This window comes from Pogona vitticeps, chromosome 8 (assembly GCF_051106095.1).
Source record: "Pogona vitticeps strain Pit_001003342236 chromosome 8, PviZW2.1, whole genome shotgun sequence".
NCBI classification, from domain to species: domain Eukaryota; kingdom Metazoa; phylum Chordata; class Lepidosauria; order Squamata; family Agamidae; genus Pogona; species Pogona vitticeps.
Window position 1 is genome coordinate 29,612,809 of NC_135790.1, and position 17,622 is coordinate 29,630,430.

The window sequence follows — 17,622 nt, forward strand, 5'->3', positions numbered from 1 at the left end:
GCAGGGCAAGAGAGGGCTGGGGCTGCCCACCTCCGGGGGGGGGGTGTCAAAAGATCTGCAGGGCAAGGAGCAGCCAGTCCTTCAGCAGCCCCCCCCCCCCCCATGGAGCCCGGCAGGGTTCGGTCTCCCGCAGAACCTCCTGGAAAGCTTGCTGGCCGTAGCCCTCGGGGTGCCCTTCTGGCTCCACTTTGGGCGTCTGGCAGGGGGCACTGCCATGGGGGTGGAGGCTGCCAAGTGCAGGCGCAGCGCCAAAGGGAACACGGCTTCCCTCCCGCAAAAGTGGCCCCCTTGACACGGCCCATAAAGTGCATATATCAGCCCCTGGTGCTCGCCCCCCCCTTCCCTGCCCAGCAACACAAAAGCCCCCTCCCCCCCCGAAGCAGAAGCAAACGTGTGGAAAAGCCGCACGCCATTTCCCGAAACAAAACAAAGACCAAAACCACCCTTCCTCCCTCCCACCCCCAAAGAAATAAAAAGGTGTCTGGTTCTTCCCCCCCCCCGCCCCACCCAAGCACTTGCATTTGAGACAAACCAAAGGGATCAGAAGCCCACAGTACAAATATTTACAGAATATTGTACAAGCAAAAAGCATCTGGCAGGAGGCAGCCACCTGCGCCCACAACGCAGCTGCCCGGGCCCCGGGAAAAGGCTCTTTTCTGCAGAAAAGCCTAAACGCATGTTTCTTTTAACAGAACAAATACAGTAATGATGGAGGGGTGTGGTTGGAATGGGAGGGCAGTAGAAGAGAGAGGAGGGCGGCAGCACGTCCTTCCACACAGGGCTGTGGGGGGGGAACCTCTCTGCCTGCCAGGGTGCTCAGCCCCACCTCCCCATGGTCCCACATGGTCACCTTCACTCCTGCATCTCAAACACGCCTGGGCACGTGGAGCCAAAACACCCAGCCGGGGTGTTCCTGGGGCTGTGGGTGTTGACCTCCCCCCCTTCCTTCGTGTGTGTGTGTGTTGGAGGGGGGGTAGATGCATTATCCAAAAGGCAAGCATTTGGTCTGATTCTCCCTTGGGGTGCGGGCCAGGGTTAGTGGGGAATCCTGCTGTGTCTAAGTGCCGGGAATAGGAGGTGGCATCTTTTCCTACCAACATGGGCCACGCAAGAGAGGCCCCCCATCTCTTGGGAACCGACTGTCTCAAGACCCCTCCTGCCCGCAAAGGCGACGGGCAGAGCGCCAAGGGGCGAAGGTCTTCGGGGCGGGAGCAGCTTACACTGGAACCCCAGAGGCCAGCTCATGGGGGGGGGGGGAAACGTCTCACACGAGCTTGGGGTGGGGGAGCCGGTCCAGGGGGAGGACCTTACAGCCCCAACTCACCAACATGGTAGCCTTTGAAAATACAGCCCCCTGCCCTCATCCCACCATTGAGGAGCCAAGGAGAAAATGCATTGGGGATTGGGGGGGGGGAGAGACAGGGCAGGCCAGGAGTCCTGAGGAGAGAAGAGGTGGCTGCCCTTCCACCCACCCCCCAAAAGTCTGGGCAGCGTCCTGAAATTAAAGGGAGCATGAGGGGCACGATGGCCCTCCACACCCCTAGAGGCAGGAAAAGACCTGTGCTTGTCCTTGGTCATGAATCGGGGCCCTCAGCAAAGTGCACACACTTGGAGCCCCCCCCCCCCAGAAACAGGGGCTGTCCCAGAAACACCCCTCCCCAATTGGGGAAGGAGGGATCTTGAAGAGATTCCACCAAGCAAAATGCAAAGTGGGAACCTGGGGAGCCCCACACACACACACACACACATCCCTTAATTGGGTGACCAGCTCCTCTTTCTGTTTGCTGTTTTTAAAGTTAGATATGATGTGTATATATTTGAGAGAGAAAGTCCCTCAAGAACTACAAGCGATTCTCCTCAGGTCTACACAGAAGGAAAACTCGGGCGAGGGGGGGGGACTCTTTCTCTTTTTCCTCACCCCCTCCATGCTTTGAGGAAAGTCTCAAACCGTGGCTGCCTTTGGGGAGGGGGTGGGTGGGGGTGGGAGCAGGCGGGGCTGCACAGCTTCAGCCACTCCGCACACCCCCCCCCCCACGGAGCCCCTCGGCAACCAAGGGAGGAAAGGGCTCTGGAGCTGACCGCACGGGGAAGGGCTCCGGCTTCTGCCCCACAGAGCCCAAAGGTCAGCCTGCCCTCCCTCCCACACACACACGCACACACGACCACTGCTCATCCCTGCTGAGCACGAACAGGGCTCTCCCACCTACCCAAGGTAAAGAGCGGGGAAGGGAGACCCTTGGTTGTAAGAAAAGGCCCTTTCCCTCCCTCCCTCGTTGACCGTCTCTGGCGGCTTTCGGTTCCACGAACAACCAGTCCATGCGGGAGGGCAGTCGGTCGGTCAGGCGGTCAATGGGCCCCCAAGGTGGCGGCAGCCCCCCTGGGCCGAAGCACAGGCCGACGCTGGAAGGGCGAGTCCATGCCCCCCCCGGTGCACCCACATCTGGGCCGGCCTGCTTCCAGGGCCACAGACTCGGGGCGGGGCGAGGGGGTGCAGCGGCAGCAGCGTGGTGGGGCTTCGGGGCGGCTCGGGGCGAGGTGGCGGCTCACTTGAGGAGGGAGATGTCGTCCGCAAAGTCATCGCGGCCCCGGCGCAGGCAGCTCAGGCAGCGCCACTGGGAGACCATGAGGCAGAGCGGGAGCATGAAGAGGGCGCAGATGGCGGCCATGATGTAGGCGATGGTCATCAGCGTCGACTCGTCCGTCTGGGGAATGTTGTAGCCGCAGTCCTCCATGTCTGCCTGTGGGAAGGGCCCCTCGACCGTCGCCGTCCGGAACTCGTCGTGCACTGAAGGGGGGGAGGGAGGGACGGAGGCACAGGTGAAGACCGCCAGGCGCGCGGCAATGGGGGTGGGGAAGGGGGCGCATGGCCGCCTCTCCACGGGACAGAGCTCCCAAGCCAGGCCCATGGCCTTACCGTGACAGGAGCTGACAGCAAAGCCGATGCGCTTGCGCGCCCGGTCAAAGACCACATAGAAGCCCTCCATGATGACGGCCCCCATAACGGTGCCGGTGGAAGACTGGGAGACGGCAAACTTGTAGCACTCGTCCTGAGAGGTCGCCACGTCCTCCACGGGCCGCAGGTATTGCTGTGGGGAAAAGCAAGAAGTGGCCTCTTTGGGGTCAGCAGAGCCGCCGGCTTGGCTTTCCACACGGGAGCCGTGGGGGTCAAAACCTTCCGCCTCGGTTGGAGACATGCTAGCCTGGCTCAAACGGGGACGACGCTCTTCCTTCGCCGGGCTGCTCAGAGACACTCCAAATTCTCGTGATTTCATGCATTCTCCAAGTCCTGGCAGCAAAGGCCCAGAACTAGCTCGGCCCCACAAAATCGGTCTCCCGGACTGCCAAAGACCACGGAAATAATTTCTCTCCTGCTGACGTGAGACAGAATGCCACGTCCCTACTCTCACCGCACGGCATGGCATCTTAGGAAATACCTGACCGGGACCTCTCCTCCCGGCAACACCAGCCATGGGGGCTTTTTTTCAAGCCCTCCCCTTGCATGTCAAGCCCCCCACCACCACCATTCCTCCCCTTCCCCAGCTGCAGCAAAAAAGGCCAGCTCTCACCTGGGGCAGGATGCTGATGCGGAAGGACTGGTTGGTGGTCTCGCCCATCAGGTAGAGGGAGATGACGGGGAAAATGTGCCAGGGGGTGGTGCCCATTTGCCAGCAGACCAGCTGCTCCCCCAGCCAGAAGCCATCGGGGAACTTCTCCGTCTGTGGAAAAGGGGAGGGATCGGCTCAGGGAGCAGAAGCACACGGGAGAACCTGCGCTCCGCTCTGCTCCGCTCAGCTGAGGGAGTGGCAGAGGGGGAGAGGCTGGCTGTGGACCTTGGGAGGCGTGCGTTCTTTCTTGGGTCCCTTTCTCGGGAGGAAGGTGGGTTTAAAGCAGAATGAAAGGACGGAGGCCGTGTGCCCCCCCACCAGCTCCCCGAGTACCTCAAGAGGAAGCATCTCCCACGCCTTGCAGCCCCTCTTCAAGGGGGCAATGGAGGACTGGGTATGGAGGGACTGCCCTGCTCTCCCACCCCCACCCCCACCCCCAGGGAGGGAGGAAGGGGTGTCGGGCTTTCATGCCTCAGAGACACACCGAGAGGGGACACCTTCCAGGGGAAGGAACGGCTCCAGGTGCTCCGGACTGCCCTGGCCCGGGGGGGGCGCGGGGGTCCAGCAGCAGAACTGGGCCACTCTGGTCCCAGGGTCCCTGCAAAGAGCCCACAAATGTTCCAGGCGGAAGCCTCCTCCTCTGCCCCTTCCCCGCTTTGCTCTCTCTCTGTCGGGTCTCGAGAGGGGCTTCCCCCCCCCACTTGCTCTTTGGGGATGTTCGTGTCTCACCGAGGACGCCGTCTTGATGGCTTTCACAGCCGCCTCAAAGACCTTCTTCGGGAGCCGGAGGTTGGTGGTCCCACTGTCCACGATGCTCTTGTCATAGTTGTACTGTTGAGGGGGGGGGGTTCAGGAAGGAGAGCTGTCAGGCAGTTGCTCCCTGCGGGGGCCCCTCCCATGCAGGAACACCCCCCACCCCCCACCCACCCCTTCGACTGCTCCAAGAGCCCCAGCCAGGCTCCAGAGAGACCAGGCAGTTTGGGTCAGACTCTGTCTGCCACGACCAAAAACCTGCCACAGTGGCTGGGGGATAATGGGAGTTGTGATCCTGCAATGCACCACCACCACCACCCCCCGTGCTTTGGCAGAGGGTAGGTCCAGTAAGAAGCTGGGGGAAAGGCCAGGGCAGGACCCATCTCACAGGCCCAAGACCACCCAAAACGACCTCCACCACTCAGGAAGGACGTGGAGCTGCGTTTGCCAGGGCCCAATCCTGCGCATACTCGTGCTGCTGCAGCCCCTCCTAAGCAGACCTCCCTCCCCCTTCTGCTTGCATGAACGTCAGAGGACCTCCCCCCCCGGCCCCCTCCTCACCTCCTTGCAGTCCATCTGGAGGTCTTGCTCGTTGATCTCGATCTTGACAATGATCACCTCGTAGTACCACTCTTTCCGAATGGGGGTGTACCAGATCCTGCCCCTGGAGAGGGAGGGGTCGATGCCCCCAATGATCTGTGGGGACAGGGACACCGGGCAGATGTGAGGGGAAGGGCCTGAGCACAGAGCTGAGGAGGTTACTTCCCCGTAAACGGAAATAACCACACGGCTTAGGACAGGACTTCAAGTAACTTGTTTCCCGTGGTGACTTGGAGGACACATTGCTCCCTTGGGGTGTTATTGGCTGCAATGCCTGCTAGCTTTTCTTTCTTTAAACAAACAAACAAACAAACCGTACTTGAAAGTTAGTGAGACAACTGCATACAACTGGAGCGCTCTAAATGTCTCTAAAATAGCCCTTAAAGGGGACCCTAAAAATAACTGGAAATGTAAACTCACGACACCAGCAAAGCAATGCAGCTCCCACTTGCTAACATGGCCTCAACGCCGCCTCCTTATTCCTGCTCCCGCTGTCTCACCCTGAAAACCATGTCCAGCAGCAGGGGGTTCGTCCCTCTGCACATGCACAGGAGCTCCCTCCCTCCCCCATGACTTGAGCTTTCTGGGGGGGGGGAGAATGCCTCCAGCGTGGGAACCCTTCTCACCTCGTGTTGGGGCTTCTGTAGTTCTTCTGTGGTGGGGAAAGACGCTCACCCTGTGCTCAGAGGCAACCAGACCAGACTCTCCCCCCCCCCACACCCAGTCGCGCGCATCCCATGTCCCCTGCCACTCACCATGCTGCCCCCCACGGAGGCCAAGGCCTCCGAGTCATTCGGTGGGAAGCCCGCTCCGCAGAGCTGCAGGGAAAAGATGTTCGGCACCTGCGTCTGCTTCACCAGCGAGTCAAAGAAGGGTTCCAGGGTGTCGTCGGGCTGGAAGGAAGAGAAGCATGGGATCACCTCAGGTCTAGGGTGGCAAGCCGCTCAGGTTTAGCAAAGCTTACCACTTAAGGTCTTGGGTTCCGGACAGCAAATGGAAAAACCTAAGTCAAATTCAGGAGGGCACGGCCCTCACGGGCAACTGGAGTCCTTTCACTTAATGGGTAGCATTGAGTAACAACAGTCCATCGGCCAGGGTGTGTTTTTCAGATGAGAGCCGCTGATGCCCCAGAATAATTCAGCCAAGTGAACCACTGTGTCCCTGAGAAGGCGGGTTAAGCCTTACACAGGGGGAGAACAAGCTCTTTTATTAAAGTCGTCCCCATCCTCCGGTTCTGCTTGGAAGGGCACCTTCTTGTTTAAATGCTGGTTTTTGCTACTGCCCTTTTAAAAACCTGCTCTGAAACTGGCAACTGCTTTGCCCCATCGGCCGAGCCCCTGAGAGGATCAGCCGGCTGCAGAATCAATGAGAGTTCTGAAAGGCACCGAGCCTGTGGGCAGAAAACTCCCCTTTTAGCACAAAACACTTAAACGATCCTTTTGATGGATTTTATTGGGCTCCCTTCACTTTGTGTGCACGTGCATGCGTGAGTGTGCATGCTGCTGGAACGGCCCAGTTGCTTCTTCTCTGAGACAATGTCAAGAGGAGGAAACAAACCTTTGCTCCCCAGGACCACCTGTGCTGAGCTTCAGCTGACCCAAAATATTTCAAATATTCCAAAAGAGAGAGAGAGAGAGATTGAGAGAGAGACTGAGAGAGAGAGAGAGGTTTGAGGAAGTGCCCAGACCTTTTCCTCTTTTGGGGAATGGGGGGGGGGGTCGGCTGGGGAATAAATAACCAAACGCCACCCCTGGATTGGATTCCACACAGAGAGTTTCCCGGGGAGGGGGCCAGGCTCACCCGGGCGATCTCGGCATAGGCCAGGCCCAGAATCCCTTCCCAGTTGGAGCCGTTGATGAAGAACTTGTCCGAATCCGTGATGGCAGCGATGTTGGCGCGAACGGTGACGTTGGGGCCGTGGGGGATCGTCACCAGGTCTGTGCCCAGCTCCCCTTCCCACTTCCCTTGGGTGTACGGCACGTAGACCCCTTTCCGCAGGTCACGGTAGGTGCTGGAGCTGAAAGAGACACCAGCCAGAGGGCCCAAGGCCCTGAGAAGGGGCGGGGGTGGGGAAGAGCTGCCAGGGGGCTGGGAAGGGGGCGGCCAGATCAGTGGGTGAACACCAGCCTGTAAAGCCCGAGGGAGAGTGCCAACAAACCCGCCGGCCTCCCGCGTGGCAGGAGAGCCATCGGGAAGCGTGGGGAGGCTTGTGCGCCGGCTGCCAAGCCTGCGGCTGCCGCTGTCCAGGGAAATGTCCAAAAAAACCCACCCCGCCCCATATCCTTCCTCGCTGTCAAGATTCTTGACCTCTCAACCCGTCCTGAACAAGACAGCCCTCCTGAGAGAGGACCGTCTTCCACCGAAAGAGGCAGGTGGCCACCCTTCCAGACAAAGAGGCAGCGAGCCATCTGGGCAGCCAGGAAACATCCTTTCTGCCCTTTGTCCATTATGCCCTTGGGTCCAGGGCCTGGCGGCAGCCCAGCAGCCCCCCCTGGACACAGAAAGAAACCATTTAGACCCAGGCTGTGCTGGTGCCACCCGATGCCCCCTGGCACGGCCTTTGTTGGAGGACCAGGCAGGCAGGCAGGCAGGCAGGCTGGCAGGAGGAAGCTGTGCAAGAAGGGGCCTGGGGAGCTCCTGCCAGGGGGACCCCCGGCCTGGCCCTCTGGGACTCAGGCACCACCCTGGTGAAAAAGCTGTGGGGTTGGGGAGGGGGCAGGGCTTCCCCAGCACCACCCCTCTCCCCTCCCTCTCCCCTCCTCTCTGCCCCCCCCCAGGTCGCTCGCTCCCACTCATTACTCACAGCTGGCGCTGGTAGTAACGCCTCAGGAAAGGATGGCGAGCCGCACCGACGGCAAAGTTGCTGCTCCCGGTGTCCACCAGGATGTTCAGCTGGGGGGAGAGAAGCAAAGGCTGGGTGCCCTGCACACGGGCGCGGAGGGGCGGGGGGGTGGCGCTCGCAGGGCCACTGCAACCCCCTCGCCCGACCTGACCTGACCCAGCAGGCTGCAGCTGACAGCACCCTTCCACAGAAGCGCCATGCCGGGAACCCCAAACCCTCCTGGGGCCCCCAATCCTCCTCCTTTTCCAAAGGGGGGGTGAGCTCTTTCTCAGGCAGACCAGGAGCATCCCAATGGGTGGGGATACGAGGCCGGGGGGGGACGCTGCTCATGGCTTCAGGAGGGGCCCCTGAAGGTCTCCAGGATCCAGGCCGCCCCCCCCCACTCATCCCGCCACCCTCCCCCTTCAGGCAGGCTTTCAAGCGACCCGGAAGAGTTGGGCTTGAGGAAAGGGGCAATTCTTAACCTCCGAGTTAATAAAAGCTCATAAAAAAGGCATCAGGACATTTTTTTTTTCCTTTTGAGTGGCCGGCAGCAACTCCTTTGCTTGGCCTGAATCTAAATCCGTCCCTGGGTCAAGGAGGGTTCCTGAAGGTCAGCGACTCAGTGTGGGCTTGCCATCCACCTGGGTCCACCTTATCCCAAGGTCACGGGCTCCAACACCCCCACCCCCAACCGCCGCGCTCCCTCAAGCCAGCAGCGGTCTCGTTTGCCCCGGATGGGAGGAAGCCGCGCACTCAGCAGCCGAGTGCAGGCATATCAGCTTCCCTGTGTAGCTCAGGAAGGAGGCGGTGGGAGGGAGGGAGGGAGGGAGGGGCCCTGCCCTGGGAAAGAACCTCCCTGGCCCTCCACCTGGCAGGGGGCCAGAGAAAGCTGAGCCCCCCCCCAGGAATATCCACACACACACTCTCACCAATCTCTCCTCGGAAGGGCACCCATGTGGTCTGAGAAACGCTCCTCACACTTAAAGCAAGGGGGGCAAGGGGTGGTCCCCCAGGGTTGTTGGTCTCCAGCCGCCCCCACCCCACCCCTGCCAGCTCAGCATCTCTGGGGGTCCCGTCCAGTAACTCTGGAGGGCCACAGGTTGCTCAGCCCTTCGCTGAGACCCACCTGTTTTTGCCAAGTGGTGGTCAGGGAGCTGCAAACGCCCTTGGGCCACTTCCCTGGTGACCCCCCCCACCCCCCCCACCCATGTACAGAGAGAGAGAGAGAGACGGGACTGGAATGTCTCCCATACTGAGAAGACCACCATCCTGCACATCGAGGGGGCTCCAGAGAGAGCACCCAGAGGGCCCCCCCCACCTGCTCGCTCCCAGCCTTGGAAGCCAGAGGGAAGGGCCAGGGCCTCCCATGACTTCCGGCACTCTGGATTTCAGGGCTGCAGTCTATAGTTCTGGGAAGAGGCCAGCCGGCCGGCCTGCCTGTAATCAGGATGATGAGATCACGAGGAGGATGCTGGAGACTCCCCGGCTTCTCTGACACAGGCTTCACCCAAGTTCACCCTCGCTGTCTTCCACGTGGCTCTCTTTAGGATGCCATCACAAACCACTCATCCTGACGGGCGGCTGTGAACTTCTCTGGACAAAGAGGGCACTGTGGGTCAGCCACGCAAAAGCGCTGGGTGAGGAATCCCTCCGGCAAGATGTCCAGGGAGCAGCAACCCCATCACCACCACCGGTCCGGTCCGTCTGTCACAGCAACAAACGACCGAAGGCAGTTGTGGCAACTTGGAAACCAACATGTTTTAGTGGGTGGGAAACATCCTGGGCTCAGTCCACTGGGCTGCAGTCACATAAGACAATTGAGTCTCTCACATGCCCCAAGATTCATGGTTGCACCCACAAATGTTGATACAACACAAATATTTTACGTTCCCTATTTGCAGGGCATTTTGGTCTGTACCTCTTCCAGTTCGTAACATTGGAACTTCCCTCCATCCTTGCATGGAAATCTCCCTCTCCAGTCCCCTCTCCTGAGCAAGCCCACAGGCTCCCACAGAATAACTGGCCACAGAGCTCCTGCGGGTCAGAAGCTCGATCCAGGTGGGGAGGGCAGCCCCCAGGGTTTTAGCAAAAGTCTTTTCCAAATGGCAGGAGATTCGCTGCTCCTTAAAGTCCCAAAGACTTCACAAGCAGCCACACAGAGAGAGAGAGAGAGAGAGAGAGCAGACCAAACTGTGCTTCGGGGGCAGAGCCAGTTCCACGGTGACCCTAGATACCAGGGAGGGAGGGAGGGAGAGGGACCCCCAAGGGAACCACCCTCAGAAACATATCAGGCTCCAGAAAACAGACTTCTCAGCCAGCACACACACACCCCCCTGCTTTGCAGGTCTCTTGTTCCTCCTCTTGCACATGGATGCCCTTGCACGCCCCTGCTGGCTCTGTTTGTGAGCCGCCTTCCACAGACCACCTGACCAGTGAAAGCTCCGAATCTTCCGCTGGGCTGCCCTTGGGAACAGCATCCTCCCAATTGTTCTGGGGGGGGGGAAGCATCTCTTTCCAGCCTCCCCTGAGGAGGAAACCACAGCAGCCTTCTGCCGGATCTTCTGTCCAAATTTAACAGCCAGCTCCCTCTGCCCTGGCCCAGGCCTGCGGGACAGGACAGCCCATGGAGAGCCGTGGGCCACAAGCGCTTGGGGCAGACAATGTGCTGCAGAGGCGCTTAGCAAGGGGTTTGGTGGGCCCAGGCAGTGGGGCAGGATGGATCCTGTCCAGGACTCAGTGCTGGCCAGCCTTAATCCTGATACACACACACACACACACACACACACACCGAAGAGCATCCGTTCACTCTTAATCCCCCACCCACCCACCCACCCCCAAAGCTAAAGCCGGACCAGGAAAGGGCTTTTCCACTAATCAGGCTGCAACAGAGATGGGAGGCACTTACATGCATGTGCGTGTGTTTGTGCGTGCAGGCTCAGTGAAACATCAGTTCTGGCTTTTGTGCCTCAGTTGGACCCCTCCCTTCCACAATCTTTTAAATCCAACTCAGTTCTCTTTCTTGTCTAACATTTGGCAACCATAAGAGACAAGAGACTTTATTTTCACTGTTTAAATTAATTAACGTATGCAAATAAGCATGGTACGTTTCCTCGGACAGAATGGCCTCCGGGGCAATCGAGATCCACTACCCGGACCGCATACCTCGGCCGGCACTTTGCCTGAACATGGGAAGAGCAAAATGTTTGTTTGCTTGGAACCAGTCCAGTTGTCACAGGGCAGCTTCGTTCCGCATGAGAGCATGGCAGGCTGCCCTCACGGAAGACCCGCCACTGAGCCAGGCCTAAACAGCCCCGAAAGCAGGAAGAGAGCTTTTTTCTCAGAGCTTCACGTGGAACTGGCCTCTCTGAGGGAGAGCTGCCCCAGCTGGGCCTGGAGGAGCCCCCCCTCCCCAAAGGGATGGCAAGGTCTGGACCACAAAGACCCTCCCTGGCAGAGAAGTCAAAGGGTGGCCGATCCTTCTTCCAACCGGACACCTTTGCTGAAGCCTTCCTGCTCCACGTCTGCCCACCCACCCCCACCTTGATGCCAACTAAATGCCCATGGATGAGCGTAGGCACTCCTGCAGCCACTTGCTCACAGGCACAAAACCCACCCTCCTCTTCCCTCGTTGCACTCACTCTCTCTCTCTCTCTCACACACACACATACACACACACATGCACGTGGCACTTTCTATACGGAACCTTTAATTCCACAGGAACCGCCATATGTCCCTGGCAGCGCCTGCCTCTTTGTTTGGCGGCCGGCCAGAGAAGCCAAAGACGAGGCAGCCCATCAAAGGCAGGCACAGGAGCTGCCAGAGCCTCCCTGGATCCATGCAGCTCTGACAAGAGACCCACTGGGCAAGGTGAGGGGCTGCAAGGGGCTGCAACGGGGGGGGGGGTTCGTGGCATCTTCCACGGCCCCAATTAGTCCTTGCTGGTTGGAGCAGGGAGGCAGAGAAGGAGCCTTCAGGGCTGGTGATGTTGCAACCCCTGGCCTCCTTCACTGTGCCGCTTGTGGACCTGGCCTTCTGCACTTTCTCAGAGACCCTCATGACCACAAGTGCAGCGCATGCTGTAGGAGTGAATTTGGTCCCTGGCAGTGGCTTCTGAGGCTAACCTGCAGATCAGGTCACAGCTTCTGCATGCAAAGTGCCAGCCGGCTGCTCCCAGGTAGTTTGGCCTCCGCCCAGCGTTTTGGCCCCCGGCAGATCCGGCACATCCATATAGGACCAAATGCACACCGCCTCAGACTCCCCCTCCCCCCTGCAGCTGACTTTGAGACAAGCAGCCACTGCAGCCCGTCCCCCAACAGACAAAGCTCCCCAGCCGCAGGCCTGCCCTCCTGGGGGAAGACCCGACCCAGCCTCTCTCTCGGCCCTCTCCCTCCCTCATCTCCGCTGCTGTGCTCTCTGCCGGCCTTCCTTCCCCAGGCAGTGGCCTCCCTGTCCCGCACAGTCCCCAAGGGAAGCAGCCAGAGAAAACACTCTCCCCACCACCACATCTGACCAGATGGGAAGGGCCAGGGAGGTGATGCAAGCTAAGGACACACAGCCCGCCCACCCCTCCAGCGGGGGGGGGGGGGAGGAGGAGGGGAGGAGCTCCTTCCTGCTCACTCAGGGACTCTGGGCTCCAGAAACACCTCCACCTGCCCTCTTTGGCCCACTGCCAGCTCCAGGAGGCATTGCTAGGCCTGAAAAGGAGGACCTATAAGCCAGCAAACTGGCCTAGCTTCCTTCCCGGTGCCCAGACCAGGCATCCAGAAAGCCTTTCAGTACGGATTCTAGCATGAGCACTTGTAGGGTGAACACTTGGCTGCTGCCGCATCCCCCCCTCCTCCGCTTGGTTCTGGGGGAGCTGTTTTTGGAAGCCACTCAGCAAAGCAAGGAGACATCCTTCCTGGGGCACTAACCTTAACCCTCCCATTGGAAGTGGGCAAATTGCACCATCAAATGGGAGGAGAGGAGTCCCCCCCCCAGCTCAGTGGCAGTGGTTTTGTATTTACTGTCTGCAATGACACAAAGTGGCCAAAGGTCTGTAACCTTCTTTCCAAATGTTTGAGAACTGATTGCAAAAACAATTCCTTCTGCAACCTTTAAAGTCTGTTTCTTTTTCAATTTCCAGATTGACAAACACACACACACAAAAAGTTCAAGACCAGTGGAAGACACACCTTGTCCTGGCAAGGCCGAGGCTACTTGGCTACTCCAGGCACTTCAGCGCCAGGGGGGAAAGCAAGCCCCTCCATCGCTCCAGCTCGCAGGATCCGGACCACAACGAGGAATGGTGGGTGGGTGAGACCTCACACCCACAGCAGGCGAGAAAAGGGCCACGAAACTGGCCGAGTGACCCTGGACGAGTCACGCCCTTCCAGCTCGTCCCGCCTGCCTGGGTCCTTGCGAGCAAGGCCCGGGGAGAACAGCTTTCTCCAGCCCCGCGGGGCTCCCCACGCCGCCGCGCCCGCCCCAGGCTGGCCGACACCGGCGGGTCCCGCCAGGCTGGCCGCGGAGCTGGGCCGTCGAAGGACTCCTGGCCCGCGGCGCGCCCCTCGTCTCGTACCCTGGCGGGCCGGCGGGGGCCGGGGCGCTGGGCACGAGGGGCTCGGAGGACACCGGGCGGCGCCCGGCCCAGGAGCCGCGGGGGGCAACCCCAGAGGCCAGGCTCTCCCCGGGGGTGGGTGTGTTTTGCTTGGCCGCTTGGCCGCCGGCCGCGGGGCGAGACTCGACCCGCCGGTGCTCCAAACCCGGGGAAGGCCGGCGGCCCCCTTCGCCCGCCTCGCCTCGCCCCGCACCGCGCGGGGGAAGGGAAGGAAGGGACCGCGCTGGCCGGCAGCTTACCTTCTGCGGGGGGCTGCCCACCGTCATCTCCACGTAGTAGCCCTGCCCGGACTTGCCTCGCAGGTTGTCGACCATGTCCACAAAGCTGCCGCCGCCGCCCGCGAGGCCGGGGCGCGCGCTGGCGGCGCGGGGCCTGCCCTCGGGGGGCTCGTCCGGCGAGCGCTCCGCCCGCGACGGCGGCGGCGGCGGCGGGGTGCCCGGCAGACTGCCGCGCAAGGGCAGACGGAGGCCGGCGGGCTCCCGGCCGGGGTTGGGGCCGGGGCCGGGGCCGGCCGGCGCGGCCACGCTGGAGCCCAGGCAGAGCAGAAGCCCCAGCAGCGCCCGGGCCATGCTGAGCGCCCCGGGCCCGCGCCGGAGGCGAGCCGAGCCGCGGCCAGAGGCCAAGGCGGGCGCACCGCGAGCCCTAGAAGGCGGCGGCGGCGGCGAGAAGGAGGCGGCGCAGGAGCAGGAGAAGGGCGGCTACTTCACAACGGCCGAGCCGCCGCCGCCGCCGCCGCCGCTTCGCCGGACATCTCGGAGCCCCGGCAGGATCAGCAGCTGCATCCGGCACAGCCGCCGCCGCCGAAGGGGCTCCGGAGGGGAGAGGAGAGGCCAGGCGAGGAAAGCGGCCGCGGCGGCTCCTCCTGCCTGAGCGGCGGGGATGCTTCGGCTCCCAGTCCGGGAGGCGGAAAGGGTGGCGCGGGCGGAGGCGGAGGCTTCCCTTGGCCGAGGCGCGCCGGGAGCTGTAGTCCGCGCCCGAGAGGCGCCGTCTTGCGCGCACCCGGCCGGCAGGGCGAGCGAGCGAGCGAGCGAGGCGGCCGGCCGGCACCTTCCCGGTACACCGGCCTCCACCAAGGGAACCGGGACGGTCTGTGCCTCGATGCCCAGGGCCCCGCGTGCGCTTCGGGGAGGCTCCGGCCCAGCTGCCCCGAACGAGCGCAGTCCCCCTCCGCCCGTGCCTGTGGAATGAGGCCGCCCCACAGCACAGCACAGTCCCTGCGAGCATCTTGGGCGCGCCCGGCAGGCCAGCCAGGAGGACCTGCCCCCTGGACACCTCTGGACTCCCACCAGCCCTGCACCTGCAGCCGCGAGACTGCTTCCTAGCGCCGGCCCTGCCCTTGGGCGGAGTGGGGAGAGGGTCTCCCTCGGAGGCAGCAGCTTCGGGGCCACTGCTTGTGAACCCCGTCTGGTGCTGCTGCTGTTGCTGCCGCTGCTTGGGAGGGAGGTACACTTATTTTTATTTATTTGTTTCTTTCTTTGCCCGGCCGCCTTCAAGGGCGCGTGCAAGCTTTCCCGACCTCTTGCTTCGCCGGAGCAGATGCCGCGGAAGGCCGTGTGGGGCGAGGCGGGGCCGAAGAGCAAACCCGGACCAGACGGCCAAATCTCTGGGCAGGGAGAAACTTTCGGAGGAAACTCGGCTTCTTCCAGCCTTTGCGGGAGGTTTCAGGAAGACCCACCCGAGCAAAAAGTCTCCTGCCCAGATCCTTCTCTTGGCAACGCTCTGGGGAAAGGAGGGTTGATGGTTGCGGACGTGGGCAGCCTCAGCACCGTGGGAACAGGCAGGATAAGGCCAGCAGAAGCCTCTTTCCCTCCCCCATGGAGTTCACTCCGTGGCCAACCGCCCGCCTCAGGGCATCTGCCCGGCAGGGGGGAATCCCTCTCTCGGTTTCAGAAAAATGCCTCCTGGTGGGGAGGTGGCGACACTCTCTATTTTTCTCAGGGCTGTGCTCCCCAGAAGTGCCTTTGGCAACATCTGCGCCCCCCCTCTCCCCGCCCCGTTACCACACGGTGGGCGGGAGGGATGCGACTGTCTTCCTCAGCGGTGAATTCCCCCTTTAAAAGCATTTGTTTTTTGGGGGGGGGCGATAATTAAGCTCTTTTTAAAATCACTGGCCCCATCACCCCCTGGCAAATAGAAGGGGAAGATATGGAGGCAGTGGCAGATTTTACCTTCTTGGGCTCCATGATCACTGCAGATGGTGACAGCAGCCACGAAATTAAAAACGCCTGCTTCTTGGGAGGAAAGCAATGACAAACGTCGACAGCATCTTAAAAAGCAGAGACATCACCTTGCCGACAAAGGTCCGCATCGTCAAAGATAATGGTTTTTCCAGAAGCGATGTACGGAAGTGAGAGCTGGACCATAAAGAAGGCTGACCGCTGAAGAATTGATGCTTTTGAATTGTGGTGCTGGAGGAGGCTCTTGAGAGTCCCCTGGACTGCAAAGAGAACAAACCTCTCCTTTGTGAAGGAAATCAACCCTGAGTGCTCCCTGGAAGGACAGATCCTGAAGCTGAGGCTCCAAGACTTTGGCCGTCTCATGAAAAGAGAAGACTCCTTGGAAAAGCCCCTGATGCTGGGAAGTGAAGGCAAGAGGAGAAGGGGACGACAGAGAACGAGATGGCTGGACAGTGTCATAAAAGTGACCAACATGAATTTGATCCAACTCCGGGAGGCAGTGGAAGACAGGAGGGCCTGGCGTGCTCTGGTCCATGGGGTCAGGAAGAGTTGGACATGACTTAACCACTAAACAGATCACTAATGATTTGGCACTAATAATCACTCAGATGTCCAGAGCGGGCCTATCAAAGCCCCGGGAGGGAGAAGGGAGGGAGCCAACGACAAGCGGCAGCAGAGCTCAACTCGCCGAAATAAGTAGAGGCCAAATGAAAAATAACGATTTTAAGAAAATATGGAATGTATTTTTGGAACATGTATTTCGGAGACGGAGGGGGTTTACACCGAGGGAAGAAACAATGAAATTTTGGAGGGAAAATGGATGGAACGAAGTGTGATGCTAGTCCTGAAGGTGAAGGGTGCACATGGGTAATTGTATTTCATTGTATTGTTTTGTTTTGTATTTTATATAGGGTTTTTTTAATGTAGTAGTAGGTTTATTTTGTATTAATAAAAAAATAAAAAATAGAAAAAAATAAAAAAGAGCTCAACTCGCCGGCGGCCTCCATGACAAGGACTACAGCTCCCATGAGGCAACGGGGCGCCAGAGAGCCTCCCGTGACCTCAGCCTCGTCTTCTGGAAAATTGACGTCGTTCTACCACTTGCGAGACCAATCAGCAGCAGGCAGGGCGGGTCCAGGGCATCTGCAAGTGGTAGCCGAGGGAGCGCCAGGCGCCCCCTGTAGCAGCGGGACCTGGGGCGGGCAAGCAAGGGGGAGACCTGAAAGGGAAGCGCGAAGGGGACACCCACACACACCCGCGGAAACCCCGGCGTGGCTGCCCGGCGGGGAGAAGGAAGGCTCGGGCGTTTGAGGGCTGGGGGAGGTGGGATCGCGGGGGGGGAAGGGTCCCCCCTGCATACGAAGGAAGCAGGAGCCCTCCTGCCACCTCGCCCCACCCCAGCGGGGTTGGGGAACCTGCTGCTGGAGAACTACAACGCCCATCCTCCTCCATCACCGGCCGCGCCTGGCCCCTTCCGTGGTGGCCCCACAGCCCGTCCAGCGCCGCTGTCAGAAAGGGCAGCCTCTCCCTTGACCCCCCCCCCCCCCGCTCCTGGAACGGGGCAAAGTTCCTGGGGGAAGCAGCAGGCACGCTGGGCTTTGTAGTCCAGGAGAGGAAATGCTCTGAGCTCCGGCAAAAGCCGCTTCCCCCCACCACCCCGCGCGTCCCCCGCTCCGCCATCCGTCTTTTCAGCCCGGCGTTTTTTCAGCTTCGGGGTCGGAACCGGGCGGGCGCTGCGCCCGAGAGCCTTTCCGCGGCTGGAGCATCAGCACCACCGCCCTGGACAGCGGCTCCGGGAGGAGGGAGGAAGAGGCGCACCCGGCGCGGAGGGAGGGAGGGAGGGAGGGAGGGAAGGAGAGGGGCCTTCCGGGAAGCCAGGGTGGGTTTCCTCGCACACCCCTAACCCTTTCACGCTCCCGCAGGCTTTGGCTTTGGCAAGAGGGCAGCTTCGGCGGCGGCGGCGGTCCGAAAGAAGCAGGCGGAAAGCCAGCCCTGCACCCCCCCCCACCCCACCCGAGGGCCCCCCCCAGGCCTTCAGGCAACAGGCGCCCACTCCCCCTTCCT

The 17,622-nt window shown here is 60.9% G+C and overlaps 1 protein-coding gene across 1 annotated transcript; it reads right to left on the bottom strand.

Moving 5' to 3' along the window:
• Positions 1-540: 540 nt before the first annotated feature.
• BACE1 (beta-secretase 1) lies at positions 541-14,309 on the bottom strand. Its single transcript, XM_072979382.2, has 9 exons — positions 13,621-14,309; positions 7,762-7,850; positions 6,759-6,975; positions 5,714-5,851; positions 4,920-5,054; positions 4,335-4,436; positions 3,567-3,716; positions 2,915-3,086; positions 541-2,785 (listed from the first exon to the last, which is right to left on the bottom strand). The coding sequence occupies exons 1-9, from the start codon at positions 13,948-13,950 to the stop codon at positions 2,544-2,546; spliced, it is 1,575 nt and encodes a 524-aa protein (XP_072835483.2). The 5' UTR covers positions 13,951-14,309; the 3' UTR covers positions 541-2,543.
• Positions 14,310-17,622: the final 3,313 nt, after the last annotated feature.

Excerpts from the sequence above, each read along its gene's own strand:
- BACE1 (XM_072979382.2), bottom strand. The coding sequence starts at position 13,950 with ATGGCCCGGGCGCTGCTGGGGCTTCTGCTCTGCCTGGGCTCCAGCGTG. Across the intron at positions 6,976-7,761 it reads CGTTACTACCAGCGCCAGCT|CTCCAGCACCTACCGTGACC; the intron begins GTGAGTAATGAG and ends TGTCTCTTTCAG. Across the intron at positions 2,786-2,914 it reads TGCTGTCAGCTCCTGTCACG|TGCACGACGAGTTCCGGACG; the intron begins GTAAGGCCATGG and ends CCCCCCCTTCAG.